At 45.5% G+C, this 16694-nt stretch overlaps 3 protein-coding genes and 1 long non-coding RNA gene across 6 annotated transcripts; 2 read left to right on the top strand and 2 right to left on the bottom strand.

Moving 5' to 3' along the window:
- Positions 1 to 1074: 1074 nt before the first annotated feature.
- Positions 1075 to 2949, bottom strand: LOC146220346 (uncharacterized). Its single transcript, XR_014750908.1, has 2 exons — positions 2781 to 2949; positions 1075 to 1616 (listed from the first exon to the last, which is right to left on the bottom strand). It is a non-coding gene; the product is annotated as an uncharacterized LOC146220346 (long non-coding RNA).
- Positions 2950 to 4302: 1353 nt separating this feature from the next.
- prkab1a (protein kinase, AMP-activated, beta 1 non-catalytic subunit, a) lies at positions 4303 to 8145 on the top strand. 3 transcript variants are annotated; one of them, XM_084693970.1, is made up of 8 exons: positions 4303 to 4622; positions 5152 to 5331; positions 5466 to 5635; positions 5723 to 5816; positions 5969 to 6083; positions 6367 to 6500; positions 6686 to 6754; positions 7079 to 8145. In XM_084693970.1, exons 2-8 carry the CDS (start codon positions 5185 to 5187, stop codon positions 7154 to 7156), a joined length of 807 nt encoding a protein of 268 aa, XP_084550096.1. In that variant the 5' UTR covers positions 4303 to 4622; positions 5152 to 5184; the 3' UTR covers positions 7157 to 8145. The 3 variants fall into 3 exon arrangements, with proteins under 3 accessions (XP_084550096.1, XP_084550098.1, XP_084550097.1); XM_084693972.1 differs by lacking the exon at positions 4303 to 4622 and adding an exon at positions 4768 to 4787; XM_084693971.1 differs by lacking the exon at positions 4303 to 4622 and adding an exon at positions 5010 to 5064.
- Positions 8146 to 10208: 2063 nt separating this feature from the next.
- On the top strand, positions 10209 to 11376 carry LOC146220344 (phospholipase A2-like). The gene is made up of 3 exons (XM_084693803.1): positions 10209 to 10348; positions 10715 to 10848; positions 11040 to 11376. Exons 1-3 carry the CDS (start codon positions 10242 to 10244, stop codon positions 11156 to 11158), a joined length of 360 nt encoding a protein of 119 aa, XP_084549929.1. The 5' UTR covers positions 10209 to 10241; the 3' UTR covers positions 11159 to 11376.
- A 2384-nt stretch (positions 11377 to 13760) lies between these two features.
- On the bottom strand, positions 13761 to 16101 carry LOC146220343 (protein phosphatase 1 regulatory subunit 3C-like). Its single transcript, XM_084693894.1, has 3 exons — positions 15592 to 16101; positions 15368 to 15458; positions 13761 to 15220 (listed from the first exon to the last, which is right to left on the bottom strand). The coding sequence occupies exons 2-3, from the start codon at positions 15379 to 15381 to the stop codon at positions 14113 to 14115; spliced, it is 1122 nt and encodes a 373-aa protein (XP_084550020.1). The 5' UTR covers positions 15382 to 15458; positions 15592 to 16101; the 3' UTR covers positions 13761 to 14112.
- Positions 16102 to 16694: the final 593 nt, after the last annotated feature.

Genomic DNA, 16694 nt, shown 5'->3' with positions numbered 1-16694 from the left:
GGGGAAGGAGGGAGGGAGAGGAGGGGGGAAGGAGGGAGGGAGAGGAGGGGGGAAGGAGGGAGGGAGAGGAGGGGGGAAGGAGGGAGGGAGAGGAGGGGGGAAGGAGAGGCAGAGAGGGAGCCAAAGTCAACGAGAGAGAGAAAGAGAGAGAGAGAGAGCAAAGGCCTGGTCTGTTTTCTGTGGATGAAAAGTGGAGGGGGCAAAGAGATACCGTGGCACTGTAGTACTGTATGATACTCAGACTGGACCGATAAAGCCATCTACAGAGCTTCTGCTTCGCAACATCCTGACTTCAAGGACCCTCTGATGGACTGACACACTGACGACAAAACGTACAACTCACACTGACGCGTGTCTCAGAAGACACACGAAACAAGTAGGACAACAAACTCACGACATGTCACTGACGTGTAGACGGCTCAGAGTACACACACGAGGATACGTAACACAAAGAGGTTCTCCTAAATGATAGATACAGACTTCCACAGCCAACCCTTTAAAGCACCTACCTTTAATTCAGCGATTCGATCAGAATGACCCACAGGGCAGGACAGTGGGTTGTGCTGAGGTACCAAATATCCTTTAGGTGGTTTGAGGTTCACTTGGGTATATTTACTCGTTACCCTAAAAGATTGAATCCCCTCGTACTTGTTTTTGCATTCTTCATCATATGAAGTAAACAAACGGAATTTTGTGTCTATCATTTAGGGGGCGTGGCTTCTTTCAAATGAATAGAGATGTACGGCATTGTCACTGCATTGTCAAACAGGAATGAAAGCTATCTGCCTACATATTATATAAGGACATGCTATAAATATCATATTATGACCTATATTATTATCCATTCAAAAGCTGTATTTATTCCTGTATCCTACCTAGTTATTCCGTTATCTTGTTCTGGGTCCACTTCTCTGTTATCTTCCAGTGATGATTGTGATGAAGATTGTGAATTTATTAATAAAAGATAATCTGTTCTAGCAAGCATGTAAATACTGCCCTTTAAGAGAAACTGGTTCCTGTTCTACTCAGGCTATCGCTCCCAGACAAACTGGACTCATCTGTCGCCATTTTGCATTTTGCATTTTTTTTTTATCAGTAAAAGTTGAGGGTTGAAAGGCGTACAAGGTCATTTCATGTCATTTTGATTTGCCTGGAGTGTGACTTCAATCTGTAGACGATACAAGTCGAGATATTGTGACTATGAAATAAACACATGGCATTCACTAGTTAATATGTGTCTTACTTTACTCATTTTAAGCGTGGACATTTGAACAACCCCCTGTTCAGAGAGAACAGAGAGAGAGAGAACAGAGATAGAGAGAACAGAGAGAGAGAACAGAGATAGAGAGAACAGAGAGAACAGAGAGAGAGAACAGAGAGAGAGAGAACAGAGAGAGAGAGAGAGAGAGAGAGAGAAGAGAGAGAGAGAGAGAGAGAGAGATAGCAGACGAAAGCACTTGGAGGAGTGTGGGCTCCAGTGAGCGTGAAAGAAGGGCCGACGGTTGACTCCCTCCTCCCCGGCCGCCTTCTGTTTTCAGGACAGTCGGCTTGTGCTGGTGGGAGAGCTCCTGGAACCATGTCACGGGGACAACCTATGTCACACCGCCCTCTAAGAGCTGTCTTGGGGCAGGTTCATTTGTATGGGGAGGAGAAAGGCAAAATGTAGAAAGTTAAGCATGGAAAGATAAACACGAAGTGAAAGAGAGAAAGAGGCCAAGGAGGAGGTTAGGGAGGAGGAGGAGGTTAGGGAGGAGGAAGAAGAGGAGGTTAGGGAGGAGGTTAGGGAGGAAGAAGAGGAGGTTAGGGAGGAGGTTAGGGAGGAAGAAGAGGAGGTTAGGGAGGAGGAAGAAGAGGAGGTTAGGGCGGAGGTTAGGGAGGAAGAAGAGGAGGTTAGGGAGGAGGTTAGGGAGGAGGAAGAAGAGGAGGTTAGGGAGGAGGTTAGGGAGGAAGAAGAGGAGGTTAGGGAGGAGGAAGAAGAGGAGGTTAGGGAGGAGGTTAGGGAGGAAGAAGAGGAGGTTAGGGAGGAGGTTAGGGAGGAAGAAGAGGAGGTTAGGGAGGAGGAGGAAGAGGCAGACTCCTTTTTCATGAGATACACAGCAGTTGGAGTACTGCGCCCCCCATACAGGGCTCCTGTGTGAGTGAATGATGTGACCTGCAGTCTGAAGGTTAATCACAGCTCAAGACAGTGGTGGGAATACTGCTGTGTGTTCCAGACTCTGGTTGCTGTGTGTGTGGGTAGGAGGGGGGCAGTGGTCCCCAGGGATGCAGGGGTAAACAACCCCAGCAGGGTGGGTTGGGGGACATCATAGCAAGCCTTGGCTGCTTGGCCGGCTGCCTAATGGAGTCATGTTGAAAGGTCAGGACATCAGTCACGTCTGGATGTTCATTAACAGTCTTATCAAAAGGAACCGCCTGGGACGCTGGGTCTATCAGAGGTGGTGTGTGTGTGTGTGTGTGTGTGTGTGTGTGTGTGTGTGTGTGCGAGTGTGCTTCACAGTTTGCTTCTGGGTGTCCATGTGCAATAGGGAATGTTGAGCCAGGTCGGCCATTTTTAGATCTTTTACATCCGTGGATGCACCCTAATGTGGGAGGACAATAAACCAGACAGAGACACAGTCCCGATCATTTAACTATCTGCTGTGGTCGACCCCCCCCCCCCACACACCTGCATTAATCCACCAAGCTAACCGCTTTCAAACAGTTCACTCTTACAACGACTTTAACATCCCACACGAACCGCAATCTCCACATTAAAAAAAAGAATCGGTTTTAACGCTCACCCACACAAACAAAACACCACCTCCGTCATATCCGGCTGCCAGACTCCTCTCTCCTCAGTTGCTCTGCTGGTCTCTTGAGGTTTTGGTGTGTGCTGGACTGAGATGCCTGGCTGCAAGTCACGCCTCGAACATCTCTCGCTTTTTTTTTTTTTTTAAGAGTCCATTTGATGAAACGCCGAAGCGCTCTGATGAAGCGTTGTTCAAATGTTACAACACAGCTCCACTCACTCTCCCACTTTCTCTGACAACACGAGCTAGCACGACACAAACTCGAGCAACACACGAAAACAAGCATGTGGTGTGGGCTATACACACTATATACAGCACACAACAAGGCAAGCAGTCAAGCAGATACTGCCTGTCAAAGACTTGCTGAACGCATTTTGCCATGGCAATGAATGCGAACTTGACATCATCAGATTACCATTTCACATGATTATTAACAGAGATCTGGGTGTGTTTTTTTCCTCGCGCCCACTGAGTCAATTTGCAGGCTGAAAATGAAAGTACAAAGTGAAGTTCAATATTTCGTAATGGTGGCCTTAGGGTTATGACAGATTTTCCCTTTTTAATTGGATACCTCATGCAGGCCGACATCTGTGGCACTGTGTGACGCAGCAAAGGCCAATATAGTCTTTCATCAGGGCCGGCTCCTGACGTTCTAGACAAAGGACATATTTGTGTTCATTACGGTTTTCTAGATGGATTCGTAATAATTAGTCCAGCTACAGCACCCTTCTCCGTGGGAATCACGTGGTCTGAGAAAGCCAAATCTGGCCCCTCGTTATGAGACGAAGCCTCGTGTCATGCTTACGCGGCTTGTGTGTGTTTACGTGTGTGTGTGTTTACGTGTGTGTGTGTGTTTGTGTGTGTGAGAACGGACATGCCGGTCGATGAGTAAGCGGTGGTGGTGTGGCGCGTGTGGATGGAGAGCGAGAGGATGAAAAACCGAGGATGACAATCTGCAGTATCCCGGCAGATGATTTAGTTCTCTCTCAGACAGTGCAAACAGCCACCGACGGGGTTTGTGTGTGTGTGTCTGTGTGTGTGTATGTCTGTGTGTGCGAATGTGTGTTTGTGTGTGTGTGGAGGGGGGTTACTGAGGCTGTAAAACATTTCCTAAGCTGTTGACAGCCATGGTATAAAATATGCTAATCCGTCAACAGCACCAGTATAAGTGACCTCTGTGTGACTTCATGTTTCCTGCCAATTAACTGTAGAGAAACCAAAACGCAAAATATATGTTCTAAAATACTTGCTAAATAGATTGCATAGTTATGAGGCCCACACAACATAGATTCTAAAACAGCGATCAGTTGTCAATTGTATAATAGTCTTTCAACATGGATTTCTGTATGACGCTAGGTCAAGCCAGTTCCAAAAAGCTTTTTTCCCCTAAGTCTACACTGCCATCTAGCGATAATAAAGACGAATTGCGCTTCTGTTAGTAAACACTGGACAGATATGACTTGCATCGTCTTCAAATTATAAATGCACGTAGACTACAGTATAACCATTACAGACACGTTGGATGGTTAAAGGCCCACAGTGACAACGTAGACGAGTTAGGCGAAATGCTTTCTGATCAAGCTGTTGCACTCAATGTGTCAATTAGGTCTGCATTTTACATTAGGATATGCTCAAGATAATGCATGTTTACCCGATCAAAAAGTCCGTTCGCTTCTTTATCTAAACAGAAACGGATCTTTTATCAGTTTATCAGCAGCAGAAAGGATGATGTGGGCGGGGCATTTTGCAATGACGCTGTGAAAGTTGTTACTGTAATTTCGGATATCAAAAATGAAAACATCGTTTGTGGCGTATATTGGAATTTAATTTCAGGTAGCCAAATCTCTATTCTTTGTTTAACTGTCTACATCTTTTTATATAGTTTTAGCGATGGCGAAGCTTTCAAGACAGGAATCCATCGTGTTAGCTAATGCTTGTTACAGTGTGTACTGTTATGCCTCCATCATAGCTAGCTAACCAACTCGTTGGTTACCACTGGTAAGGTAACTGGTAACCGACCCTTTCACAAATACCGTCTACCGTTTATATACAGTACTGGTGTGGTACTGTAGGATAGAAATTAGAATGTAAAACAACGTTAGGCTAGCTTGTATATCAAACTACAGTAACATCACTGCAGCTGTAGAGCTACATACTACTAGCAAGCCAATATATCGACGTTAGCTAATTGTGTAGCGTTACTGTAGTTGTATGAGTAGGTAGCTTCAGCTAGCTTGCTTGCTCCTTGCTTGCTCCTACCGTGCGTGCTCCTACCGTGAGAAACGCGATTGTATTTGTAAATTTCTGTCATCTTCATTGTGTCGATAGAACTAAATGTGTTTTCGGACTTCTGTTTGAACAGTGATCTTAACTCAAACGCAACGGCGTGACCATCATGGGAAATACCAACAGCGAGAGGGCTGGAATGGGCCAGGGAGATAAGGGTCACCGGCGGGATAGTCGGGTGAAGGAGGGAGATAGACCCAAGATCTTGATGGACAGCCCCGAGGATGCCGATATCTTCCACGGGGAGGACATCAAGGTCAGACACCGTTGCTAATGATGACAGAAACCATTGATCGCCCATGCAGTACGGGGTTCTATCTTGTTTAGTCAAGATCAATCTTATTTATAGTGTTTTTTTTTCTTCCTGAAACGTTTACCCTGCACGCTAAGGCGCCGTCGGAGAAAGAGGAGTTTTTTGCATGGCGTCAGGATTTGGAGGCGGACGACAAAGGCCCGACTCTGGACAGACCCATGGTCTTCCGCTGGACTGGAGATGGAAAGGAGGTCTTCTTGTCTGGGTCGTTCAACAACTGGGCCAACAAGATTCCTCTGATAAAGAGGTGAGGGAGATGTGGTGTGGGCTTTGGAGGGAGAAACAAAGAGAGTTGGACAAAACATAGTAATTGTTGTCTTGTGTGACCCAACAGTCAGAACAACTTTGTGGCGATCGTGGATCTTCCAGAAGGGGAACATCAGTATAAGTTTTATGTAGATGGACAGTGGACCCATGACCCTGCTGAAGTAAGGACCAGAACATGGAACTGTTTGTTCCCCTTTGGCTGTTGTGGACACGAACAATTATTATTATTTAACTAATCATTGACTTTCAGTTAACTGATGTACAGTTACTATTGTTTTAATGAGATGATCTCGTGTTTGTTCGCTACCCTCAGCCTGTTGTAACCAATCAACTGGGAACCGTCAACAACATCATTCAGGTGAAGACAACTGACTTTGAGGTGTTTGACGCTCTCATGGTGGACTCCCAGAAATGCTCCGACATGTCAGGTCAGCGCACTCTCTCGTGTCCCTCAACATGACCTTTGACCTGTCACATTTATACCGACCACTTGGTTAAAGCATTCAGAGGACTTCCTGCTTCTCTCTGTTTCCGTAGAAACATATGGTTCTTATCTGACACCGTGGTTTGCATGGGAAAGCAGCATAGGGGGAGGGGAAAATCTGCATGGAGTTGTCAAATTAAAAAGCTAAACATTAACCGCAGACCTGACTCGTGTTGATTCTCTTTTCATACATTAACTTTAAAATGCTTTTTTTCCCGCTGAGTCAGATTTGTCGAGTTCCCCTCCGGGACAGTATCATCAAGAGGCTTACGTCCCCAAACAGGAAGACAAGTTGAAATCTCCTCCCATTCTACCACCTCACCTGCTGCAGGTTATCCTCAACAAAGACACAGGGATAGCTGTGAGTCCACAGCTGCTTTGCTGTCGCCTTTTCCGCTTAGCAAAACTCATGACTAGTCAGTTCTGACAGAGTTTGTAGCCTAATGGACGAGGCCTGCTCCCGGATGAAGATTCATTCAAAATGATTTGACGTCCATTTGGAGATGTTTGTTTTTAATGTCGAGCCCTTTCTCCCGCTGCTTTTAGTGTGACCCTGCTCTGCTCCCTGAACCCAACCACGTCATGCTCAGCCACCTGTACGCTCTCTCCATCAAGGTGAGACAAACACTAAAGATAACAGACTCTTTCAGACCTGCTGAGAGAAGACGGCAGAATATTTTCCAGTCGGCAAGATGTAATGTAATAGGTTCCCCAAAGTGGTGCTTTGCTAGAAATACAACTTGTTACTTATTCTCTCTCTCTCTCTCTCTCTCTCTCCCCTCTCTTCTCCCTCTCTCCCTCTCTCTCTGTCTCTCTCTCTCTTCTCCCTCTCTTCTCCCTCTCTCCCGCTCTCCCTCTGTCTCTCTCTCTCTCTCTCTCTCTCTCTCTCCCCTCTCTCCCTCTCTCCCCCCCCCCTCTCTCTCTCTCTCTCTCTCTCAGGATGGTGTGATGGTGCTGAGTGCGACTCACCGCTACAAGAAGAAGTATGTGACCACCCTCCTATACAAACCCATATGAACCCTCGTGTGCCTTATCAGCCAGCTCCCTCCCTCCCTCCCCCCCCCACAGCACTTGCACATACATATACCTCGCTAGAGATTCACCTCACTCAATCACCTCAATATTCCTCAACCTGCCTTTTCCTTCTGTTAAGGAACCGTTAAATATATATACAGTACCAAATGTGTCCAAACTTTCGACTGGTACTGTATATGTGTCTAAATGGTATATAATTCAGTAGCCCCTGCTTCTGTTGTAGAATGAGAGGGTAGGAGATAGAAGCCTGTGTTAGCTAACAGGCAGAACTCTGATGATGGTTTGGGAACAGAAAGGAAGGGTGACCAGAGAGAGAATCGCTGGGTAGAGACTAGAGAGAGGCTGTCAGTCTGTGTTACTCGACAATAACTCTTTCATGTGCTTCAAACAGACGTTCTGTGATCTAAATAATAGATCAGCAACACTGTTGGATTCCCTGGGGGCTTATATATATTATTATTATTATTATTATACCTTAGTGATGAAAAACTGTTTCATCGAGTTTTTCCAACTTCCTTCAGTGGCCTTTGTTCTTGCGTCCGCTAACATTTGGGCAACAGTGACATTTATATACTTTTGTGGCACTTATTTAACTCTATTTTCTCAGCACTTTACACAATGTTGAATAGTATTTTCTTTTAATCATAGAAGAGTATTTATGTAGCTGTATATTTTCTACATGACTTCTTCATGTGGTCAGCTTGGTGTAAATGACCAGTCTAGGAAAGTGTTACAGCTAATAGGATGGTTCTTATAAGAACCTTAGTGTTGCGTAACATAGTCCATATTTGAGTTGGAGTATTTGAGTACTTCAGAGAGTACTTCAGAGAAGGAGGCGGACATATCAATGTGAACCTGGTTTTCATGCTGTTGTGTCAATTCTTTCCCTTTGTCTCAGAGTTTTTATTCAAATGAAAATTAAATGTGTTGCACGATAAATGTTATTTCTAAAATAAATGATTTAACTGAAACACACTTAGTCTTCTGTTGAGTTTCTGATACAGAAAATGACTTATTTATTTATTAGACGTTAAGAATGAAGAATGTCTAATAATTAAGAATGTCTAAGACATTTTACTTTACATTTACTGAATACCTTCAGTCATAGATGGTACCTACAGTGTGACTGTTACAAGCTACATGTGAACTGTACAGCAGGCCATGAATAGCCTTCTCTATCATGAAACATCTATACCAGTGTGCTGGAGAATGGCCAGTCGACTGTAATAGAAAGCTGTGTGTTTGATCTGAAGGAACATGGCCCATCAAGGGTTAGAAGACGTGGATTGTAAAATGTACAAAATCACCTGACCTATGGAACAAATACTGGATGGCGCAGAACAGGTTGGAAGCTGACACCATCTTTAGTTTGATCTGGCAAAAGGGACACAATAATAATAAATTATTTAATAATAATTAAGCAATCTCCGAGTGCTACATTTACATTTAGTCATTTAGCAGACGCTCTTATCCAGAGTGACTTACAGTAAGTACAGGGACATTCCCCCCGAGGAAAGTAGGGTGAAGTGCCTTGCCCAAGGACACAATGTCATTTTTTTGGCATGGCGGGGAGTTGATCCAACACCCTTCTGATTACCAGCCCGATTCCCTAACTGTTCAGCCACCTGATGTTGCTACAAAGCATATAGTAATACAAATTTTAAAAGAATCAAAGTTGGATAATAAAACTAAAAAAAGATCAAGGTCAATAAATAATTAAAAGCAAAACCTATAGACCAATATATATATTTTTTTTACGTTCGGGATGCGCACGCAATGTGGTTGCAGAAAAACTGGGAAAGGATAGAATTTAAAACGGCAAAAGGACCACATGGATCATACAAATAGTTAGATTTAAAAAGGCCAAAAAGGTCGAGGAGGACAGCCTTAAAGAGAGAAAGCGATTCCCCATTGATCAGTCACATCAGTTTTACAGTCAATTCTACATTTAAAATGTCGAGCAGGGCAGCTTGCAAGAGAAATGGGAATTCTGCTTTTAGCCAGCTGGTCCGATTATTTTTGTGATTTGTTTAAAGGGGTCAAGTGACTTTTGTGCATAGACAAGTGAAACCTGAATGTACTTGTCCAAAGGACAAGTGCCTCAAAAAGTTAATATCTGCAATCCAGTGGCCAGAGATATATGATGACCTGATCGACACTCCAAGTGTAATAGACCCGGGAGAAGTTCGTCTTTTGCAACTGACATGCGCAGTTGAGCCTGCTTGACAGTAGTGTGACGTAGGGTGATAATTGGTCTATAAAACAAGGACGTTGTGCCCTTGGGCAAGGCACTTCACCCTACTTGCCTTGGGGGAATGTCCCTGTACTTACTGTAAGTCACTTTGGATAAGAGTGTCTGCTAAATGACTAAATGACTAAATGTAACACATATATGTCAAGGATCAAAGTTTTATCAGTAGAGATATAAATATTTCCCCCAAAAACAAAAATTCTTCAAGTCATTGACATTTTGAAATGTAGCAGATTTACTTCCTGTAGTACGTACAGGAACATTCCCTGTACACTGAGACATGTTCCAGTGTGAAGACTCCGGAACACACAGCACCCAATCAAACAGGCCGTGGGTGGAAATGTAAACATGTGACAGAAGTTCAGTGTGGGATTTTTTCAAGGCTGTGCATATGTTGTTGGACACGTACGTTCCTTAATGTACAGTATTTTACTGGACAGGTCTCAAGGCTATATAACCATAGTGGTATATAACCACCCTGTCATAGAGGTGGTGAGTGGAACCTCATTTCAACATGAACTCCCTCCAAGCCTTTTTACTTGTGGCTTTCTGCCTCTCTGTTGGTAAGTTTGACTGTATTTAAAAAACGATTTTAATGCGGGCACTTATTGCGAACAGCTCCAGGAGAAAATACATTAAAATCTCACCACAAACCTAACTTAAGGATGGTAACGCTAAAAGCTTTACCTCAGATCTTTGAAGTGGCGCTGAAGGTTGGCTGCATCGTTTCTCTTCACCTTTCCGTGTGCTGTGTGTTTGTACTGTGCTGTAGCCCAGGCTGGCGTGGACTACAGGGCCCTGTGGCAGTTCAGAGACATGATCCTGTGCACCATGCCTAACAGCTGGCCTGTGATTGAGTACACTGACTACGGATGCTACTGTGGCAAGGGAGGTTCTGGAACCCCTGTGGATGATCTGGACAGGTCAGAGGTCATGGGCTGCTGATCTAGAGCCATGTAGTTGTTTGTTCTACATAGACAGAGTAATGATCCAAATAAATACATTTAAACCTTTTTAGGAGTAAGAGAGCGTAAGGAATATTATTTTCGTCTTGTGATGCAGGGCTGTAGGTTTTAATTTTCAAAAGTTGGTGGGACAGCTTGTTATTTATAACTGACGATGGTAACCCTAATCCTACCCCTAACCGTTAAATATAATTTTCTTAGTACAAAGTGTGTATGTGTGTGTGTGTTGGGGGGAAGGGGGGGCACACATTGGCCATTTTCAGAACCTGTGGGACATGTATAGTGAAACGTACGCCCTAATGTGACGACTGTACCGTGTCCCAGGTGCTGTGAAGTGCATGACCTGTGTTACTCTGACGCCATGCAGCACAGCGAGTGCTGGCCCATTTTTGACAACCCCTATACCGAGATCTACAGCTTCAAGTGTGACAAAGCCACCAGGAAGGTCACCTGTGAGAGTGAGTTGAACCCAAACAGAACTAGACTTGACTCCGCCTCGTCAGAGACAATCCACACTTACCTGCATCTCTGTGTTCTGCTTCTCATTGCTGTTCCTCTCTATGTCTTTTTCCATCTTCTCTCTCTCTCTCTCTCTCTCTCTCTCTCTCTCTCTCTCTCTCTCTCTCTCTCTCTCTCTTTGTGTTCCCAGGCAACAACGACGAGTGTGAGATGTTCATCTGCGACTGTGACAGGAAAGCTGCCGATTGTTTCGCCACGGCCGGCTACAACCCTGAGAACAATCACCTTCCCAGTGACCGCTGTCATTAAAAGCTTCTTTAGTTTATTTAGTCACCAGACAAGCCACCTGCTCAAAAAACTACAATTACCAAGAAGCTTAGTAGACCCTCAAGCCAGAAAATATGTCACCTTGCCTTTTGAGTTTGACACGAACATCTAAATCTACCTCTTACTGTTGTCCCACTCATTGTCAATCTCTGAAGATTTACTCCTCAGATATCCCTGGTGTCTACCAGCAATAAACTAAAAAAGACTAATTGATCAAGCTGGTTTACTGTCAGATTATTTAAGAGTATTGTAAACACGAGCCCGATTTCTAAGATTAAAGCGTTTTACACAATCACCACAAGAGGGCGCTACTGCATTTTGGATTAAACGCAGTGGTAGGATGTCATAAACATCGTTTATGGATGCTATCTTTTGCTTAAGTAATAAACACACTTCAATAATACACTCTTAGGATGCTACAACAATTTATAATAATAAAATCCTTCCTTGTTGCCTGATAGGATTGAAGTCCCATAGCAAGAAAATATCTGACAGCTTGCAGCTTCCTGGCACTAAGATTGCACTAAACAAGCCGGTTTAGACTGATCCCCATTCCACAGCTGGTGGGATGTACTCACTGCCAGTCGTGGCACATTTGGTGCCCTAGGCAAGGTTTACCTCCCCCACCCCCTCCCTCCGCACGTGAGGTTTATGTCACATGTAATACGTCGGTATACAGTACTGTGCAAAAGTCTTCAGCACACACAATATCTCACATGATTCTGTATTTGTGTCGTTGTGTAAAACTGCCTTTGTGACTCAAACCCAGTGTTGTATACAGAGACATACAAAGATGTTTTCACTAAAGACAAAGTGACCTGCTCTGGGCGGTCCACAGAAGCCCCCCCGGGCCCCACAGGTATGAATGCTCCCTGATAAAAGGGGCCAGGCCCCCCTCTTTCCCCTCTCTCCCCCTCTCTCACCCTCTCTCCCCCTCCATCACCCTGAAAGCAGGGGGAAAGCAACAAAGACACACTGTTCCTAGCGCAACAGAATCTGCCTGCCATTGTACCGGCTGAAGGGGTGAGGAGGAGATACCCGAAAGAGAAACTCACAAAGTGGGACGTCATCCAACCTTTCACAAAGCCTCTGGAGGGAACACAGTGTGCTGCTGTGGGACCGGAATAATGCCGCATCGGTCCGGATCCACTTGTTGTGTCGTGAGCTTTGTGTGGAGGGACTCGGAGCTGTAAGTTCTTGTAGAAACGCAATGCATCGTGGGATTGGAAGGCCTCGCAGAGTTGAACTGCAGTCTCTCTCGTGTGCTTTCTGAATCCCTGCAGTCGGTCAGCCTGGGTTACTGATATGCTAATCACGCATGGCAACCATCAGGCACAGCGGCATATCAGTATCATAGGGAGGCGAAAGAGGAACAGGATAAACCTCTCTGTTCAAGTTTACATACGGGGCCAATGAATCACTGCACGTTCTCACGGTGTGGGAAGTTCTTTATCGTTTAGGAAAAACAAAAAAAGGGTTATCCCATTCACCAGAGTTGAAAATAAAAGAGGAAAGTGAAGTGAATTGAAGCGTAGAGTTTCAGACTGGCTTCCCTGGTCCGGCCGGGACAGATAGCCACAAAAGCCCCGCAAACTGGACCACAGGACAGCCCAAAGGACATGCGAGCAGTGAGTCACGAAGAGAGAGAACAAGAGAGACACAGCACGATACTTTCTCCCTCCAGCCCATCTGTACTTGACACACCGACTCCACCTCTGCATGTAAACACAGGCCCAAACGCTACCATGGTTACCAACCACTTGTTCCATGCTCACCGCCATAACACACTGACACTCCTAAGGCCTGAGGTGTAACAGCCTTGGCAACAGAACATGGGAGATGGTGAAGGAGAAGCGTATTGGGAGCAGAAAGGTCACGCATGTAAGGGGTGTGCCTTAGGAGGTGCAGGATGTTCTCAGAAAAGGAGAGGAGAGGGGATTTGAGTTTTCCTAGAATGTCCTCTGGGAACCTGACCTGGAATGTCTGACGCAAGGGCACAAAGGCATGCTGAAGTCTGTCGATATCCCAGGGAAATAGAACAGCCCTTTGGAAAACAGGACGGTAGAACTTGCTTTCAAAATTGTTTTTTTCCCCCCTGTACTTAAAACACTCTCTTCATCAAACTTTAATTATCAATCAGTTGAACATATAGGCCTGGTTTACCAGACATGGATTAAACCTAGTCCGAATGTAAGAGAACATTTCAACAAAATCTGCATGGTGTTTTTAGTCTAGGACCTGGCTTTAGCCCATGTCTGGAAACCTGGGCCATAAACATTGTGTAAAAGATTATTTTGAACATCTCTTCTCCCGACCAGGGGGGTCTTCCAGAAAGCAGGTTATGCCACATAACCGGGTAAGTTAACCCACCAGCTGATTCACAATGCTGCAGCAACCTACTGGCAATGTTGCTACAACGCTGGGTGTCAGCTGGGGAGTTAACTTACCCGGGTATGTCACATGACCTGCTTTCTGGAATACCCCCAGAGAAACAAGAGAAGTGATCTCTTCATATGAGAGTAACTCTCTCTTTCTGTTAATCGATCATGAATAGAAAAATGCAACAAAACACTACAAAAATGACTTGTTTCTTTAAAATTGTTTAATCGAAAAGTATTGGCACAAATATATTTGTCAGCCTTCAGTCTAAGATGCATGTGATGTTTTCAGTACAGTCGTAATGTAATCAGCTTTGTGAGAGAAGGTCACCTGTGCACAGTGATAAACATTTAACAACAAAAAACGGTCCCATTTCCCTGAGCTTCATGTCAATAGGCAGAGTACACGCTAAATAAATAAGAAGTGCAAAAGCAATTCACATGTTACTAAAAGGCACAAATGAGCATCGGAAGGTGCTAAAGCTCAATACAAATGAAGCAATCAGCAACAACACCACCTTCTTTTCCCCACAAGGTCAACAAAAGAGTTAAACAGCTCTAGATCTGAGAAGTTCTCTCAGTTCTCCAGTTCTGGTGGGTGAATACATCTGAGGCGTAGAGGCTGGGGTTTGCAGAGTTCTTTGGGCCGAGGGTTCCCAACCTGGACCACAATTTGGGCCGCTGCAAGGTCTGGCTGGGGGGACGAGACAGAGAACAAGGGGCTTGGTTGTTCCCCGAACCCTCAGGCTCTCCCACCAGCCGGTAGTTCTGCCCCCTGTTGTCATCCCAGAGAGGCGTCGAACCGATACCGGTTCGACAGGACACACAGAACTCCACTCGCTCTTTGGGGTCCAGGTTCTGGGGCACGGCCACGCTGAAGACAAACAGGTCGGGGTCCAGGCCGTTCTGGCGCAGCACGGACGAGGTACAGGGCACGTCCTTGTAGCTCCTCCAGGAGTCGAAGGTCACCCGGACGTGGGCGGTCTTCTCGAAGCCGGCGTTGCAGACGCGCACGGTGCCGCTGAGAGACGTCTCCGACACGCTGCAGCTCTCCAGCTGCAGCCCCGTCTCCAGCAGGCGCCCGTGGTAGGCCATGAAGTCCGTTGTGGGCTGGGGGAAGGCCGGCCGCAGCCTGGTGCGCGGGCCTGGAGGGGTCTGGACCTGCAGCCCAGAGAGGGGCTCCATGGTCGGGGAGCCGTAGGGGGAGCCGGAGGGGGAGCCGGAGGGGGAGCCGTAGGGGGAGCCGGAGGGGGAAGTGGAGGGGGAGGTGGAGGGGGAGCTGGAGGGGGAGCTGGAGGGGGAGGTGGAGGGGGAGGTGGGTTCCGAGATGAACAGACGCACCATCGTCAGAGAAAGTCCCAGAGCGTCGGCGAACACCACGCGTCTCTTCTTCGGGGGGCCGTCCTCCCTGCGCATGCAGCTCTTGGTGGTTGCGCGCTCGAGGGAGGAGGAGGATGAAGAGGATGAGCGCGGGGTCAGGCGGAAGCTGGGGCGGTGGGGCTGGATGTCTCCGGGCTGGCTGTCAGGATACAGGGACTTCAGGGTGGTGACACCCATGAGGTGGCAGAGAGGTTGTCTCTGGCACAGTGACAGCCTTATAGCCATGTTCATCGGCATCACAGATGAATGGGATATCATGGGATGCCCTCCAAATGCAGGGAGCACTCTGAAGAGAGGAAGAGAGAGAGAGAGAGAGAGAAAACGAGGGGGATTAGCATGGGTGAGGACAGCAGATTAGAGGAAAAAACGGTCAAATTTAAAACACTCCCTGTATGGTTTTGGGAGTGTCATTCTTTTGTTGCGGAATACTTACTTTGTGCAGTTCATTTCCAGGCGGTTTGAGTAGGCTAGAAATTCTGAGTGTTTGCAAAAGCAGATACACTGTTACAAATGTCCACTTAAACCTAGAAAAGATCAAAAGAAAAGTTTCTCAGCAATTTACCAGTAAAATGAATAATTTTGATTAAAACAATCAGAAAGATAATATCTAGATTTAATAAAAACGTTTGCAGGCTATGCGTTGATAATTCTACTTACAGGGTTGCTGTCAATTCAATTCGTTCGGTAAATCAATCGACGACATCTTATTAAGAAATGAAAAGTACAATACTGCAGAACTTCTACCTCGTACAAGTTAAAGGATTAAAAGCCCGTGAATAACAGCAGCGTCTTTCACTAGTCGCTCTCCGTGAGATACTGAACTCCACACCCAGACACTCTTCTCTTTCACTCAGCAGAGGCGAGTATGTTTGGTATGAGGCCGCACCCCCGGTGAGTCACAACACTGAGCGGAGACGAGACTTTACCCAATAAAAATGTTACTCGGCGAGAAATGACAACATTCGACACTCAGCGAGGCATCGTCTGGGTCTTTAGCCTACTGTAGATTTGAGAACACATTACAAGATTATTGCGTTGTGGAGTTTGTTCGAAAAATGTATGAAACTGTAAACTGTATGGTTAAGTAAACACAGACACCTACACAGTTAATCCACGAGGATAACCAGTTATTAATGTCATACGATTTATTTACTAATTGGCTCACTTAAAGCGGTATTAATATCAGTCCCAAAGTTAGATTGTCATAAAACTGGTTTTCAACGACCTAGAACATTGGGTTCCGTTTCGCTGTTTGTTTGTTTATAAAGCTATACCAAAATGTTCAGATTGATATCAATACTGACAATTAGCACGCATACCTGGGTGTGATTAAGTTAAAAAATTAACACGTGGTTAAACATAGTGTACAGCATTTAACCAGATGTTATTATTATACGTAGATGCTCGCTCTCCGCTCAGTGCAAAAAAAGTTTTAGTCATGAGAGTCGTCATTTCACAGCTGAACTTCAGATATGCAGCTAAACACAGACGCCCCGAGCACACGAAAAGACATCAAGGTCCATTCATAACGGCGGACACTTAATTTTCCAATATTAATTTGACCCTATTTCAAATAATGAGAATTGCTTTTTCCATATGTCCTATATTTAACTCGTTAGTAGCTTGAAGATTGATTATAAATAACAAAGGCAATGGTTATTTTCATCATCAATCCAAGGTCGAGTCAGGGATACGGCAGTACAAAGTCCCCGTATGAGACGGACCACGTCTGGGGAGGCATACTCCGGCAGTCGATCCAC

Source organism: Hypomesus nipponensis, chromosome 27 (genome assembly GCF_054491055.1).
Source record: "Hypomesus nipponensis isolate SF chromosome 27, ASM5449105v1, whole genome shotgun sequence".
Classification (NCBI taxonomy): Eukaryota; Metazoa; Chordata; class Actinopteri; order Osmeriformes; family Osmeridae; genus Hypomesus; species Hypomesus nipponensis.
The sequence above is the reverse complement of the archived record's forward strand: the minus strand, read 5'-3'. Positions and strand labels throughout refer to the sequence as shown.